General features: G+C 36.3%; 1 protein-coding gene across 4 annotated transcripts in view; it reads right to left on the minus strand.

The window, feature by feature from the left end:
* The window catches only part of NPAS3 (neuronal PAS domain protein 3), a 631,291-nt gene that overhangs the window by 311,903 nt on the left and 303,840 nt on the right, over nucleotides 1-15,548 (minus strand). For all 4 annotated transcript variants that reach the window (XM_064512370.1, XM_064512369.1, XM_064512372.1 and 1 more), the window contains one exon: nucleotides 6,190-6,272. In XM_064512370.1, coding sequence (XP_064368440.1) covers nucleotides 6,190-6,272 — 83 coding nt within the window. The remainder of the gene's footprint in view (nucleotides 1-6,189; nucleotides 6,273-15,548) is intronic.

Below are 15,548 nucleotides of genomic sequence, written 5' to 3' on the forward strand. Positions count from 1 at the left end.
AAAAGGATGTAACAATGCTGCAAAAAATAGTAAGTAAAATGGAAGAACATAACCCATTCAGATGACAGAGGAAAAAACTCTGATATGGGACTTTCCTTGGATTTGTATACTTGTTTCTATAACTTTTTTATTTGATAGCACCCATTTACAACACAGATGAGAAAATTGCATTAATTGAGGAGAAAGTGGAAATGTTTTCACAATAACAATTTTCAATTTTTCCAGAACTGATTACCTATGGGAAAAAGCCTTTTCTTTTGTTTTGTAACTATTGAAGTGTTATCAGTATTTCCTCCAAGGGTATCATGTATCTGATTCAATCTATTATATGCAGCTATTACACACTTAAGGCAGCGTGATGGGATCAGCATCTACAACACAAGCATAAACATATCTTTCTTCTAGTTTAGAACAGGTGGATGGGGTAGTGCCCACCTGCAAATAGAAGATTAGCTGTTAGAGTGCTCACTCGGAGAGGGAAAGCCTTATTCATTCTCCTCTTTTCCCCAAGGACACTTATCTTATTTGAGTCAGAAGATAACCTGGTCACCAGGATATAGTCTAAGTCATTCTATATGGTTATGGCATCACCTGAAATGATTCACTAGGAAAAAGAAATGTTGCATTCATACTGGACATTTCTCACAATTAATAATGGACCCACTCCAAAGGATAGTGGTATCCTATGTTGACATATAGGGCATGTTCATACAGTTGCATATTACTCATTATTACAGTGCTGGATCCATTAATAAAAAAAGGAATAGTTATTTTTCTTTCATGAAAATAAAACAGTTAGAATTTATCGAAACTGAAAAAGTTTCTCTACAAATCAGGATAAAATTATTTTAAAAATTATAAAAGAATATGATGAAATCTTTACTTCTATGCTTGGGGACAAATAATTAAATACAAATAATTAAATATAATGAAATAGAAAATAAATTTAAAATAAAAATATGTATACTTTTTATTGGATCCAGACAGTTTTACCTGCATAGTATTTTCACGTGCTAGCTAAGAAATGGATTATCTGTGCATTTATGCTTGTGAATCAAGAAGTAACAACAGGTTGTTCTTAAACTCCCTTTGAAAACATGTAATTCCTATATTAAATTGTTTGAAATGTTAGCAATATGTCAGGCTTCTTACATACATGGATTGTGTGTGTTTTGTTTGCTGACTTTAAATAAGGAAAAGCTGAAATAACATCAATGGGTCTAATAACTTGTGGTGTCTCCAGGAATTGCAGGTAAAGACAATTAAAACTCCATTAAGTTCCATTCAGAGGTTGAGGTTTCCAATGGCAGTGAAAAGGACTTGAAATGTGTGTGTAAAATACTGGCTTGCTATCATTCATGGAAAGCCAGAGACCACTGCATGGAGTAAAGCCAAAATGTTGCATTTGAGCCATAGGTGGCTTCCAAGCAGTTTAGAAGCTTCTAGGACTACATAATGTGATGAAGTCCCTACTGGTACAGAGGCTGCTGGCAAGTAAGCAGGGGCTTACAGCCCTTGTAACTACTACAGATGACTTTGCTGGGTCATCTTGGACACAGCTGCACAACAACTACAGCCTATCCTCTCTGCATTGGGAGCCGCTCCAAGAGCTCCACTTCCAGCTATCCAAGGTCTGTGTTTTGTATCTTGTGGCTCTTGGCTCTATGATGATGCAGAGTACGGCTTATACGGTTTGCACTGAGGCTCTCTTTCCTTTCAACTTGATAGGAACCTGATGTTTTGCTCTTTGAACGTGACACTGTAATTGCTAAGACCTTCCTTCATCACAAAATGCTTTCTTAATGGCAGGAAAGGGTACAACCTAAAACAAAAGGGAATGTGTCTCTCAGAATTCCCCAGATAACTTTCAACAAGGCTTGGGGAAAGCTTCTAGGAAGGTAGATGGGACAATTTATGGCATAGACGGAGAATTCAGTGACTGTCATCCACTTGCAACCACTTGTGCACAACGGATCTCACTATGTGACCAATTCATGGAATTGCTGGTTGGGCTTTTGACTTGTTTTTTCCTGTCTAGTTCACTAGTTCAATTCTATCAAAAGTACATAATGGGCCAATAGCTGACCAATAATTTAAGAGGCCTAGCAGAGAGCAGATGGAACATTTGCTCTGGGGTTTTTTCATCGTTTTGATTTTTTTTTTTTTGGTGAAAATCTTAATAGAAACCTCCATCATAGCAGTCATTCAGCACAATGATCAGCACTAAGTCTACCAAATAAAAAATGAAAAATTACATCTTTGTTTGACCCAGAGACTTCAGTATCTCTCTTATGTAAGGGTTTCTGTCACATCAAACTAGCCAGAGGCAGGGCAGTATATACAATTTAAGACAACTAGTGTCTAAATTATTATGTATGGTAATATAATGCTATAGGAAAGCATTACAGTTTCTTAACAGTTGAATAGGCAGGGCTGAAGCAAAGAATGCAATGATGAAAGTTATCACTCTTGTATGAGGGAATCCAAAATGTGTACCGTTCACTACAGTTCAGATGCACAGTTCTATTATTATTATGGATACCATCTTTCAATCCTAATTTGACTTTAAAGCTATCCGATTGCTTTAACTCCAAATATTTATTCTTTAAGAGGCCTTGGTATTTTTTAAGGAAAAAAATTGTTTTTAATATTAAATTTTATTTGAAAATACTGTACATTTTACTTTTAATTGTTTTACAGTTCAAATTGTAAGGTGTGTTCTTTTTTGTTCAAGAATTTTAAAAGCAACTGATTTAAATATGCAAAATTATCTCGAGTTGTTCATACGTGAACTTAAAAGCCATGCAACACAGGAAAATTAAGTAATTATGCCTCCAAGTTATTTACTGCAATTAAGCTCATTTATCATATGCAAATTAGTGCAAACTGGTCTCATTAGTTACTAAATTACTCAATATGAGCTGAACAATGTAGCACTCCAGTTTGTAATGAAAAATCCCTGTAGAGGCAAGCAGTATCAATTAAGCTAATTTGCATATGCAAATATATTCGCTAACTTTCCCTTTTCTCTATATTTAGTTCTACATTTCCTGATCATTCCTGATTATATGAAGAATATGGGGTTACTGACCCTTTTCCATACCTCCTCAATAGTGAGAAAGTTACAGGAAACATCCAGGGACCTAGTATAAACGGATCATCCTCTTGCTAACATTTACAACCACTTTGAGCCAAATTTTTCAATAACAGGTAACAGAAGTAATTTTTCACTGTATTTATAAATAAATCTAAAATATATACACAGACATGTAAAACTGAAGATATCTTTACTGAAGCCTACTCTCATTATAATACCACTTTTCAAAATAAGATGAGTGTAGACTATAACAAAGCAGCATTTGGCAAATCAAAAAACTTGTCAAAAATTAAAGGATATATTATTGTTATCTGTTTTTTTCCCTCTTTTGCTAGCGTTCCTACTGTTCATCATTCAGGCATTTTTAATTGGACATTTAAAGGGTTTTTTTGCCCTGATTGTGGAGATACTGATAACTGATACAACAGCATTTGGGCATTTCTGTTTTGGTGTTTCTTTTTTTTAAGAGCACTCAGTGGATAGTTTCTTTGGCTGCAAACCTACTGTGGGAGTTGTCTCTTCAGTATGATGTACAGCAATTGGCTGTGGCTTGGAATTTTTTGAGATGATTGACTGAGACTACTTGCTTGTAGAATCAGGATGTAAAGTATCACAAGGTGCTCTTCCATTTCTATATTTACTTCAGTATAAATAAACTGTGTTTGCTTTTGAAACATACCATATTATATTCTTGTGTGTCTATCAATAACTTTTGAAGTATCAAAATATTAGGAAGATTAGAGAGCCTCGTTAATTTCTGAGCTTACACTTAACCCAGTCTTCAAAATATTAACAGCAAAAGGGTTTAAGCTAACTAACTATTAATTCAATTTCCTCAGACAGCAGACTCTGGAAAACATAGGTATTCCCAAGGTATAACTATTTTGCAAGGTTGTTTACTTCACTTTCAAACACCACCACAATACTGCTTTAAAAGTTATTTCTAGGAGTAACACCCTAAATCAGAACTTGTTAGAACAGCATTCCATTGCAGAATCGGCCTAATTGTTGTTTTACAAGCCATTGTGTCTTCTGGAGACTTTTATTTATTTATTTATTTATTACCTCTAATACCAAAAGGCAGTATGCTGAAGTTCCTGCAGATTTGTTACAAGTAGCAATGAATGCTTGACACAGACTTTCCTTCCAAGTGTTGATTACACTGCTAAAATAACACAAGATTTTAACACATGACAAACTTGCAACCATTATTAATTCATTGTGTCCTTTATCCATCATCAACAGTCTATTCTCTCTTAAATGTCACAGCAGAACTTCCTACTATCAATTTGGCTAAAGATTAATGGGAGTAATTTGGTAAAAGCACCACCCTCTCTGAAAAGGCCACACCTCAACAGATATTCAATACAGTATTGACGGTGATTTTGACTGAAAATCCTCAGTTACAGATACAAATGCAGTAGAGATTTTTCATTAGTGCTATGAGGTTATATCTGGAAAAGACGATAATTTATCATGTATCAGTAGGAAAAAAAAAGGAGGCGTGTGGGGACTTCTAGCTTAAATAAGCAATAAAATTACTAATTGTTTAAACATGCAATAAGTGAAAAACTCATGTCAAACAGGTTTCAAGGTGGCCATCTTCATTTTTTTTCCTCATATTAGCTAAATAAATCATATATTCATATAGGGTCATACTTAAAAATACCTAAAGAGTTTATATATATCGGTTTCAATGAGATTTTATGTAGATATCTGCGATAATACATATTGTAAAAAACATACCTTTAGGATATATAACACACATTTATATATATTCAAAGCAACATGCTCACAAATTACACAAACTGAAACATCACAAAAATGCTGCTTATTTATTCATTTTTTCTACATTTATGCGACAGGATAATAGCATTTCTGTCTAATACACAAAACACAGTGGCGTAGATATCAGTGCAGATATCTTTGGTACTGTAGCCATAATACGAGCGTCCACTTACAAAATCAAAAACTTGAACTACACCTCTGCCAAGGGGGTACAGCTAAGTAAATCACTCCATTCATGATCTTTGTTTCTAAGAGAAATTCATTCTACTGGTTAATTTCATGTTTTCCTAATATTATCTTTGTTGCTATTCTGTACTTAGTTATTTTAAAACAATGTGCAAAATCTGACATTATCCATCGTGCTTCTGAGTGCCACAGCTGAGGTAATACAGAGAGCTACCTCTCAATCATTTCAAATTAAGTGGAATATTTCTCACGATAATATCCTAATTTACCTCTCTTGTACCTCTCAAAAGGTAATACACCAAGCAATATACTTGCATTTGGAAGCTGTGTATGCTGCTAAATAAGAGCAGTTATTCAGTGCTGCACTTCGAAAAGACTAGATGTAAAGAGTGTTTTTTATTTCCATAGTGCTGGGTTTTTGCCTTGCTGACAAAACACTTCACATTTTGTTCCTAACTGCTTCTGCTCCATGTTTGATTACTGCAACCTAAGAAAGGTTGTAGTAACCCTGACAAAACAAAACATGCATAAGAATGTTTCCATCAGGTCACTGTTTTTCAGTCTAATCTTCCTGGAATACAGCTACTTGTTCAGTGTGCCTAAATTCTTTAAGAAATAACAAATTAGTTGTTATCGCACAGGTAAGGAGAGCTAAGAAGCATGCTGCTGCTCCTCATTTTCTCTCCCTGCAGATAGTTGCAAATTTGTGATATACAATCATGACAATTGGTCTATCAGGGAGGAAAGCAGTGCTCATAAACCAAAGTGAGGGGAAAAAATCTAAATCTGTACATGACACAGGGAAAATAAAATTACCAACACAAAATACTCTTTTGCACACACACACACACAAATACATACAGTCATTCTGTGAGCAAACAGCTACTGCACAGTGCAATACAACTAGACTGATTCATCTAAATTATTACAGCACAAATAATACTTGCCCTCCCTCTCATTAAAATTCTCCCAATCATGGGCTTTCTAAAAAGAAAAAAATATAAATTTGTAAAAAATCTCATTAATATAAGCGCTGATAACAACAATATTCAAACTATTGGCAGAAATACGACTGGCTAGATTTATTTTGATTTTTCTTGGAAAAGCCATTTTTTTACCTGTAAAATATGACTTCCCAAATGTGATTCAAATACTTCAATGGCAAGGGCACTGGGACTTCTCCTGCGCTGGGCACCTATAACTGAATAAAAAACAATTATGTTGCAAGGTCTGCACATTCACTTCTAATGCATCCCTGATCACACCACTGGACATCAACTATTTAAATATAAGTTCTGCATTTTAAACACCAGGGTTAATTTTAAATTTGCCTTGCATATAGTAAGTAAATTTGCTACATAATTTTCAGTGACTGAAATTTTAAGCAACTCAAATCCTAAGCATAAAATAATTATTTTTTAAAAAATTGTTTAAATGTCCAGGAACTATGGAAATGAATAGTTGATTCAAATATGTCCCAAGTCCCTGTAGAAGGGTTTTTCGTACATAGTGAGCACATGCAGAATTTAGTAAAAAAATAACATTGAAAAAGACTCTAAATATAATTTACATGTTTTGAAATGTGGGAATGAGAGCTAAATATTACCCAGCAATTAGAAAGATATGAGAGATTTATCTGAACATGTTACTTATTTGAAACTGAAATGAAGCAAGCACAACATTAAAAAGTCATCATTTGTTAACAGCCGCCCTATGACAACAGCTGAGAGAGCAAAGTTATTCCTAAGTATGAAGAAATATTGTCTAATTCCAGATATCACTGTTAGCTGCTGGAACAGGTACTTGAAACTACAGCTTCTACTCTTAAAAATATATGCTTTAATAGTACAAAGCAAGTAATAGGCAGCAGTTTTCAAGGGTAGCAGTGACTATAAAACAAGCTGAGAAATCATAAAACTGAACTCTCATTAAACTCTCTATGCCAGGAGCACAAAGCCAGGAAGCGAGTATGGGTATAACCAAGAGGAGGCACCTACTGCAAGCTGAGTTTTCTCCTTAGGTCCAGGTTATATTTGCCACATGACAAGGAAGAGACAGAGAATGGAGAAGAAGGCGGCATGGGGCTGGAGGAACCTCCCCTTCCTTATGTGTCTTTGTGCTGAAGCCAGGCGTATGCACAGCAGAGAGAAGAGGGGAAGTTCATTCCACACCCTTTTAAAGCATGCGCAACAACGTTTACATCCAGAGATGCTGATGGTCTTAGGTCTCTGGAACCATCAGAGCATCAGTGCGTATTGCTTTCTTTTCAAGGCACCATGTGATTCAAATCACTTAGCAATGAAACTCAATAATAATATTTTTAATAAGAAACAGGAAATACAAAGGAACCACCCAAACAAACAGAATGGATGAGTGCTATTACTGAACAGGCTAATTTAACACCAATGAAAACAAACTACAGAGTGACAATTTTTAAGTCTTCTAAGATACTGGCTGCCAAATATGATATCAGTAAGAGAAGATATATGCCAAGTAATGATAGTCATATTGACTTAAAAATGGAATATTGCTCGTTATTGATGCTCCACGTAATTTCCTTGCAGGAAATTCTAAGCTATTTATCCTGGGCAAACAGGTGGCTTCATTGCTAATAGATTCAGGCAATAGCTCATAATTACAAATGGTGACTGCTTTAGACAGTATTTTCTGAGTCCTCTTCTTTTTCTAAAGGAATTCAAGGACATAGATGCTAGCAGCTTAAGAAAATAAGTCTTCTTCAAGACTACTTCTTTACGATGCAACTAAAGTTGCTAACAGACTGATACGATCTACCTGTTTTTTAACTTTAGCTACTGTAGTGACTGACCAGACATGTCAGCATAGTATTATGCTTTTACTGGCTTTAGGTACTTGTTCACTCTTCTATTTTTCTATATCAGTCTTCCGATCCTAAATCATTCTGCTTCTCTTTGCATTCTCTCATCTTTTCTATAGCTATTTACAGTAATGTTCATTTCAGGAAAAAATAATCAGAGTTTCCATTATGATTGCTATCAGCTAGCGATGTGTTTTGTATGGTCACTTCGCTTATACTCTACCAGAAACAAAACAAAAATTCACAGGTTTTGTACAATTAGGCATTGTTTCATATTAGTCTCTACAATAACACTGCAAAAAGCAAAAAATAACACCACCCAAAAAACACAACCCCCCTGACATCCTTTAGAAGGTTTCAGTCTTCCATCTAGGCCATGTTAGACTTTCCCCACGTTGCTTGGACACATCACCCCTCCGAATACACCACTGCTCAGAATTCAGCTTCTGATCCATCTTCTGTTTCCCTCATTATATCACTCCCTCACATTTACTGGCCTTTTTATATGAATCCATCACATTGAATATTGCTTCCAATTCCATGATATTGTCAGCTGCAGTTTTTTAGCATGTGAGTTTCATAATGTGAATAAAACGCATGAAGACAGTGAAACACTGTTTTCAAAACAGTATCTTAAACTTCGAATGCTGTTTACTAGTAAGTCATCAGTTCCTCCTGCTTCACACACTCTCAATCCTATAGTTTAAATGAAAACACTTCAGTGTCAGTGAGTTAACTGTAAAAAACACAAGAGGGCCAGATCTTAGCCTTAAAATTTGTCAGTTAAATTGTCTAAGAGTCTATGCCTGCATGCTAGTGGCTGATATATACGTACACAAATATCCTGCAGTATTTTCATGCTATTCAATTCATTGCCATTTTTACAGCACTAGGACATCTCTTGATGCATGTGTTTTACACTTGCTCAGGTGATATGGGATTGTAATGACAGTGCCTAATTTTACAAAAAGCATAAAGATGCTAAATAGGGAACCATTATGCTTCTGGTAGCCATACTGCAACTCTCGCTTTTTTGGTAACTGAATACATGTCAAATACACACTCTCTGTACTTCAAGACAGCCCATGTTTCACTATCGTTTTTAGCATTTTGACACAAGAATGAGTACAAGAATATTCAGATAATTCCAGAACAAGGAAAGCAGACTTATTTTCCTTGCTCCTCTGACCTTATTGCCTCATTATTTTACTTATTCTACGATTCTTCCACGATTTCTTGATAACCATCTGCACCTGAAAAAAAACCCACTTTTGGTATACAAATGCATATCACATTGATACGTTTCAAAAATATGGCAATCTCACAGTCCAATCTGAGCACAAAGCCTCTTACTTATGCTGAAAGGATCACTGGCATGACAATAGATGAAAGGAAGACAAACACTGATATGGTCAGATTAAAAAGCAGGCCACAATTTTATTTTATTAAAAAATTTTGAAATATAAACTATAAATGCTGAATTGCCTTCCATCATATAAGCCACAGCCAGGCATCTCTAAATCTCTCAGCCTGTGGATGGAACCATCAGCAGCCAAAGCTTAGCTGCTCACAGAAATCTTGGAAAGCAAGGGATTTAGGATTTATGTCATAACATCTATAAATCAAAGTAGCTCAACAGCCTTCACAGACCTAAAGATCTTTTTTTCAAAAATGTGGATTCCTTTTAAAATGTAGCCTCTCTACAGAAAAAAGTATTGGCCACATGGAGCAAATTTCTTTACGGACAAACAGGAAGTAAGGAAAATTAGGATGTGGGAAAGGCTGAAGCATGGGTACCAACTGGAACTGGAGTCACAAAGGAAACAGATTCCAAAATTAAATTGGAATTAAATTAAATTAAATTCTTCTTCCAACCTCCTCCTATTTTAGTAGTATGAGCACACTTCTCTAAATAGGCTTTTTCATATGTGGCCATATTTTTCACTGTCTACATTTAATTGACAAAGTTTAAGGTTTTAATGTACAATTGTGTTTAACAAAGAATTTGGCTGAACCAGTATTTCCATTAAACACTGACTATTAATAATGACAAGAAGAGAGAAAGATTGTTTTCACATATGCACTCGTACTTCTGGAGCAGAAGCATCTGTCTACTGAAATCTTTTATGACAATACATGGCATTGGACCCTGAATCTTACTATCCAGACTGACATGTCTATTCCTGGCATAGGATCACTGCATAACAAGCTATCAACAAGGGAAAAATTCTAACTGCTAACTAATTCCTCTTTAAATTTCCTCCCTCAATGACTAATCTAGCTATGCATGAGGTGAAGGAAGAACCACATCCCTTTCAGTGTGTCTTGGGGGCAGTCTAAGCATGCTTAATGCAATCTCAAGAGCAATTGCAATTGTAATAGGAAGAGTCAGAGACTCCATGGGAAAGAAAAATGTGGACTGCCTAACAAAGATTTCCATGCATCCTGAAGAAACAGGATTTCCTCTCAAGAATTTCTACTCATTTCTAAGCTATGGAGCACAGAATGACCAAAGACTGATGTCCACTGAGATTTTCTAATAGAGAAGACAGGGCTCTAATTAAGCAGAAGCGGTATTGCTTGATTGCTAGGAGTCAAAGCATACCACCAGCACAATATTAAGTTTCCTCTAAAATAAGACAAGATTTTTGTGAGACTTTTCATGCCTCCTCTCAACATCAATTTGTTTTGTGGAATGTTTTGTAAAATTCAGACCCACAGTTTTAAAGTTGTGTTTACATTTAAAGACTGTTCTGAACTTTTTTTAAATTAATTCTCCTGAATTGTTATTTACTCATAAAGGCCATTTCTCAATTAACCCCCCAAATCCTTATTTTTGTATTCATTTTGTTGATTTTTCTGAGGATCACCTTTTTGTATGCCTGGAAGCAAGGGCAGAGGTAGGGCCATCCTGCTACACTCTTTTAGGTAATCTACTGTCTGGAGATTTATAAAAAAGACAGCCCATGTTTCATTTTTTTGATCTTGAAGAGCTCTAATTATGGCTGCCAATAAAGTCAGACTTTAATTAGCAAAGCCAGAACAAACCTACATAAATATAAATATCCATAAACACCCCACGAAAAAGAACATTGTATGTTTTACTCACAAAGTATGTAACCAAAATCAGGCTAATTGCATAGAAGTTTCACAGAGAGTTGGCTAATATTTCTGCCTGTAAGTATCAACAGAATATATGACCATTTCAGATGAGAGAGCATAAGAAAAACAGAAGTAGCATTGTCTGAATTGTCAGAGACAACAGTATGTGCAAAGCAGCCCACAGCATCCGTGTGGCTATAATCCTTTAAGTATACTTTTCCAGAATTTAATAATTTTTTTCAAAGTAGAAAAAGGCCTATAGAAATTATAAGACAATTTCCAATACAGTTATCAGTGTAAAATAGACTATATATCAAGATTTACGTTTCTGTGTTTCAAAGTGCAGCCCCAAATGCCCACAAAAGAGTAATGTAGGTAGAAAGCGATAACTGGCGTGATCCCACAGGAAGCAGTGAGATATCAGCTAAAAACCTTGGGGCTTTCCCATGCGACATAACAAACAATTTGGAAGTGCTTAAAAGCTGCGTTTTAGAAGAGAGAGGGATACTGACTGAGGGCCAAAATGCATGGCAGAAGATACAACGCCTGGGAAGGATAAAGTGCAGCCAGCATTAGACTCAGGAAAAAAGGCTAGTATTTAGGTATGCTAAAATCCACGGAAGCCTTTTATTGTTTTTAATTCTTTTACTCCACATTGAATATCTTGCTATGGACATATTTTTTTCCACTGATTTTATGACTGACGTTTTGAAAGAAATCTCTGGCAAGAGTCAAATTCCCCACTTGATGCACGTGTTGAGGACATAAGGCAGAGATGACATGCATTCAGATCCTGACCTAAAGTGAGACTGAGTGATAGGCAACCAGCACAACATAAGCAGAGATGTTGCCCTCTGATTTGGAAAGGGTACCCAAAGAAAGTAAATGATAAGTCACCAATTTACCTCACTGTAAGCCATCATGAAATCCAAAATTTAGGTCTCTTATAACATCCACCTTCCCAGACAGGAAGAAGAGGAAATAAATCTCAGCTGGAGTTGCAACATATGTGCAAAAGTATTTTATCTTGGTTTAGTAAAGCTATGGGATTCATTAATGCTGTGCCATTACCAACCCAGTATAGCAGCAATAAAGTATCAGAACAAATTTGTCACAAAGGACTACGTGTAAGATGCATAATGCAATATATGATAATCAACTTACGAAGCTAACAATGGCATTTCAAATCTATTTTTTGTGTAGGCGAATGCCTATTATTCTACATGTCCATCTTCCAGTCACATGTATAGAGCATGTATTCATTACTGGAGAGTCCACGGTGGAGAAAGTAAACCAAAACTTTCCATGGAATAACAAAGTAGTTATCAAGAATGTACTGGTTAATTTAAGAAAATGTTATGTAACACAATGATTACAGGTGTGTTTTATTACTTCCAGTAGTTCATCTACCACCCCTCATCAAAAGCTCCAAGAATTAAAAGCATTTTTAGTAAGATTTGCTTTTCAAATACAAGTTATTTAATACTTTAAAAAAGACAAACTATTTCTTTAGCCTTTTTTAGTTTCAAGAACTTGGAGCCAATCAAATTACACTGTGTCCAAAAAAGCAGGGAGTACTGTGTCACTTGTTAACTTGACTGCAGTCAGTGGGTCTGAAGATGCATTTCCCAGCAATAATGTGTCCTCCCCCCAGAAATGAGTCAAAGTCAACAGAAAAAAGAAACTAGATAAGTGGTTGTCTTGGTGCAAATCTTCATCCATTTTATAAGCCTGCTCCTTCCCTAATTATTTTCATCTGTTTTATTTGCCCTTTGCTGTGTGTATGTGCGGGAGGGAGAGGGAGTGGAAAGGGGAGACAAGATTTCTCAGGTCCTAAATATCTGTTTTTCTTTTCTGAATTTCTTAAAATGAAAAATTTCAAGAATGAAAGTTAAATGCACTTAAAATACACACTTAAAAATAAGTATATTCAAGATTCTAGCATTTTTCACTTGATAACTAAAATAGCATTGATTTGAACTTATTTGTTCATTTTAAGGAGTGTCTTTCAGCGACTTTTCACTGTGAAGGATGAAGGCTTTGCTGTGCAAGAATTTCCAGTCATCTAAGCAAAGCGAGTTCTCCATCTGTGGCTGGGGGAGGGAGCACTGGCCTTTCTCCCACACTCTAGTAGTTACTATAGGAACTATTGTGCCTCCTTCAAAAGGGCTACAGACAGGGTGATTAAAATTCTTCATGGGAGAACCCCCACTCTTCTCCTTGACAATGAAATTCTTCAGGGAGAGGGCTAAGCCCCAGCTCAAGAATGACAGCACCTGAGGGAGCGATGTGGCAGGGAGAATCACCACTGCTTTAAATTGAAGCACAGGGAAAAAATACAAGGGCCTGTAGACTCTCCAGGAGGAGGAATACCTTCGCCCATTCTCCACCATATAAAGTACAATGGCAGAAGGCAAAGAACACATTTTCCCTCATCAGTATCAGTGGAAGCACCAATTAAACAAGTGAGTGTAACTACTCGCAGTCACTCTAGCCATTAGCTCCGCTGTAAGGCAACATCATGCACTTTGCATGGTGGGAGGGGCCAATGTCTCCCATACAACCGAATCAGAGCTGCCACCCAGGATCAGGTTCACCATATACTGGTGGTTGTACAAATATTTACAAAGACACTGCCTTTTGCTCCCCAAATATACAGTCTAGGAGAAGGAGGAATACATGATGAAAGCATAAGAACTGTGATCCTAATACAAACTATTTACTTATATTCCACTCTCAGAAAAAGATACAGCAAGAAGCAGTTAACTCCACCTATTCTTCAACCACAGGTCAGTATTATTAGATTATATTAGAAGTTTTGTGGTAGCAGTCTTAAAGAAAAAAGGGGAGCAGCTTTACATTTCAGCACAGAGAGGATGAGTCACAAGAAGGGCTAATGTAGAGGGAAGCACAAAAATGTGTCAGAAGCTGCCAAAAAACTGGATGGAATAGCTGAGAAAGTGCTGGTGAAAGCAGCTGCAAGTAAAAGATGCTTTAGATATTATAGTAGCTTTAATGAAATTGTTTTCATTAATTAAAATGAGCTTCCCAGGAAATACAGTTGCTGTGAAGAAAGAGGAAAGAAAGTCTGCAGAAATATGGAGGAGGAAGAGGCAAAATAGAGGCAGATGTGGGAGGCAAGAGAGAGGGAGACACAAAGACAGAGTGAGTTGAGGTGTTTAAAACTCAGGAATTTGGCAATGGCTTAGGTACATGTCAAAGATTTGAGCTATTTGGCTCCACCAGCAGACAACTTCATAAACATTATGATAACATGCAGAAATTCCTTAAAATTCCGTTTCCCCCAAGAAAAGTGATGCGTATAGATTACTTATCCAGATATAATGACAAGACACCTAACGTTCTGAGTAATAGTTCTGCTGTATTTTCAAACTAATATTAAAATTCCTCTGGGAAGAAAACTGCTGCCACCCCTTTCCAGCTCCAGCGCTACAGAAATTGTTAGTGTCACTGATGCTGTTCTGAAAAGGAGGGTAGGGCATTAAGAGCAAGTCAGAACAGTGTTATATAGTGTCAGACTATACTTGCTGGTAAAACTAAGAGGCCTACATCTGTTGTCTTGCTTTTTTTTCAGTCTGATCCCAAAGGTTCATGTTATGACATTTGTAACATCTGCTACAAATGCGGAGGTAAGTCAGGCACAACCTTATTACTTCCAATCTAACGCTCCATCCATCCACAGGGCTTTCGTATGCCACTGGTATGTCAAGGAGACCAAAAGGCGTTCGATCTACATGAAGCAAGGTATAATATATTTCTGAGAGTCAGGAAGGGGAAATCTTGCTTTGTCTCCCCTTTTTTGTCCATCTTAACTCTTAGCAGTGTTGCTTCAGAATCATCTGTGAACAAAGCAGGCAATCTGCTCCTCCTCAGAGCCCATATCAATGCCTTTTTATGCCTTCGACGGTGGTGTATGGCAAAATGTGCAAGGTGTGATTCACATATTCCCTGTTTTTACTAACACTAAAGCATATTCGGCATCCCTTCCTAAACAGAGGTCCACTTTCTTGCCTAGTCCTCTTTTCATTTCTTCCCTCTATGTTGATGGACTCACCACAACATTTTATGAACAAACTTAACTTTTTTCAGTGCTCTGTGGAAAAATGAAACTTGTGACAGCCAAAAATTACTTACCTAATCTGTGGCAACGGAAAAGTAAGGAAGGAAAATGAATGATAAGATGCTTTACAAGTAGTATTCTTTCTGTTAGCTTCTCCTTACTATTACTGAAGTATCAGATGTTGACTTTTATTACTATACCCAGAGTGCTTGAAGATTCATTGAATACCTAAGAGTTAATGGCTTAACATACAGTATGCTACCAGGGCTACGCTATCATCACTAAGGATAATACTAAGGCTATCTCAGCCTTAAAAGAGTGTGGGCATTTCACAAATACCTGCACAAGACAACTATTCACCATGTGGCTACAACTGCCCATTGAATTTTCTTAAGAAATATGTGCAACTCTTCTGACAGCAATTGGCATGGAATTTTAAAAACTAACAGCTTTAGATC

Source organism: Dromaius novaehollandiae, chromosome 5 (genome assembly GCF_036370855.1).
Source record: "Dromaius novaehollandiae isolate bDroNov1 chromosome 5, bDroNov1.hap1, whole genome shotgun sequence".
Lineage (NCBI taxonomy): Eukaryota > Metazoa > Chordata > Aves > Casuariiformes > Dromaiidae > Dromaius > Dromaius novaehollandiae.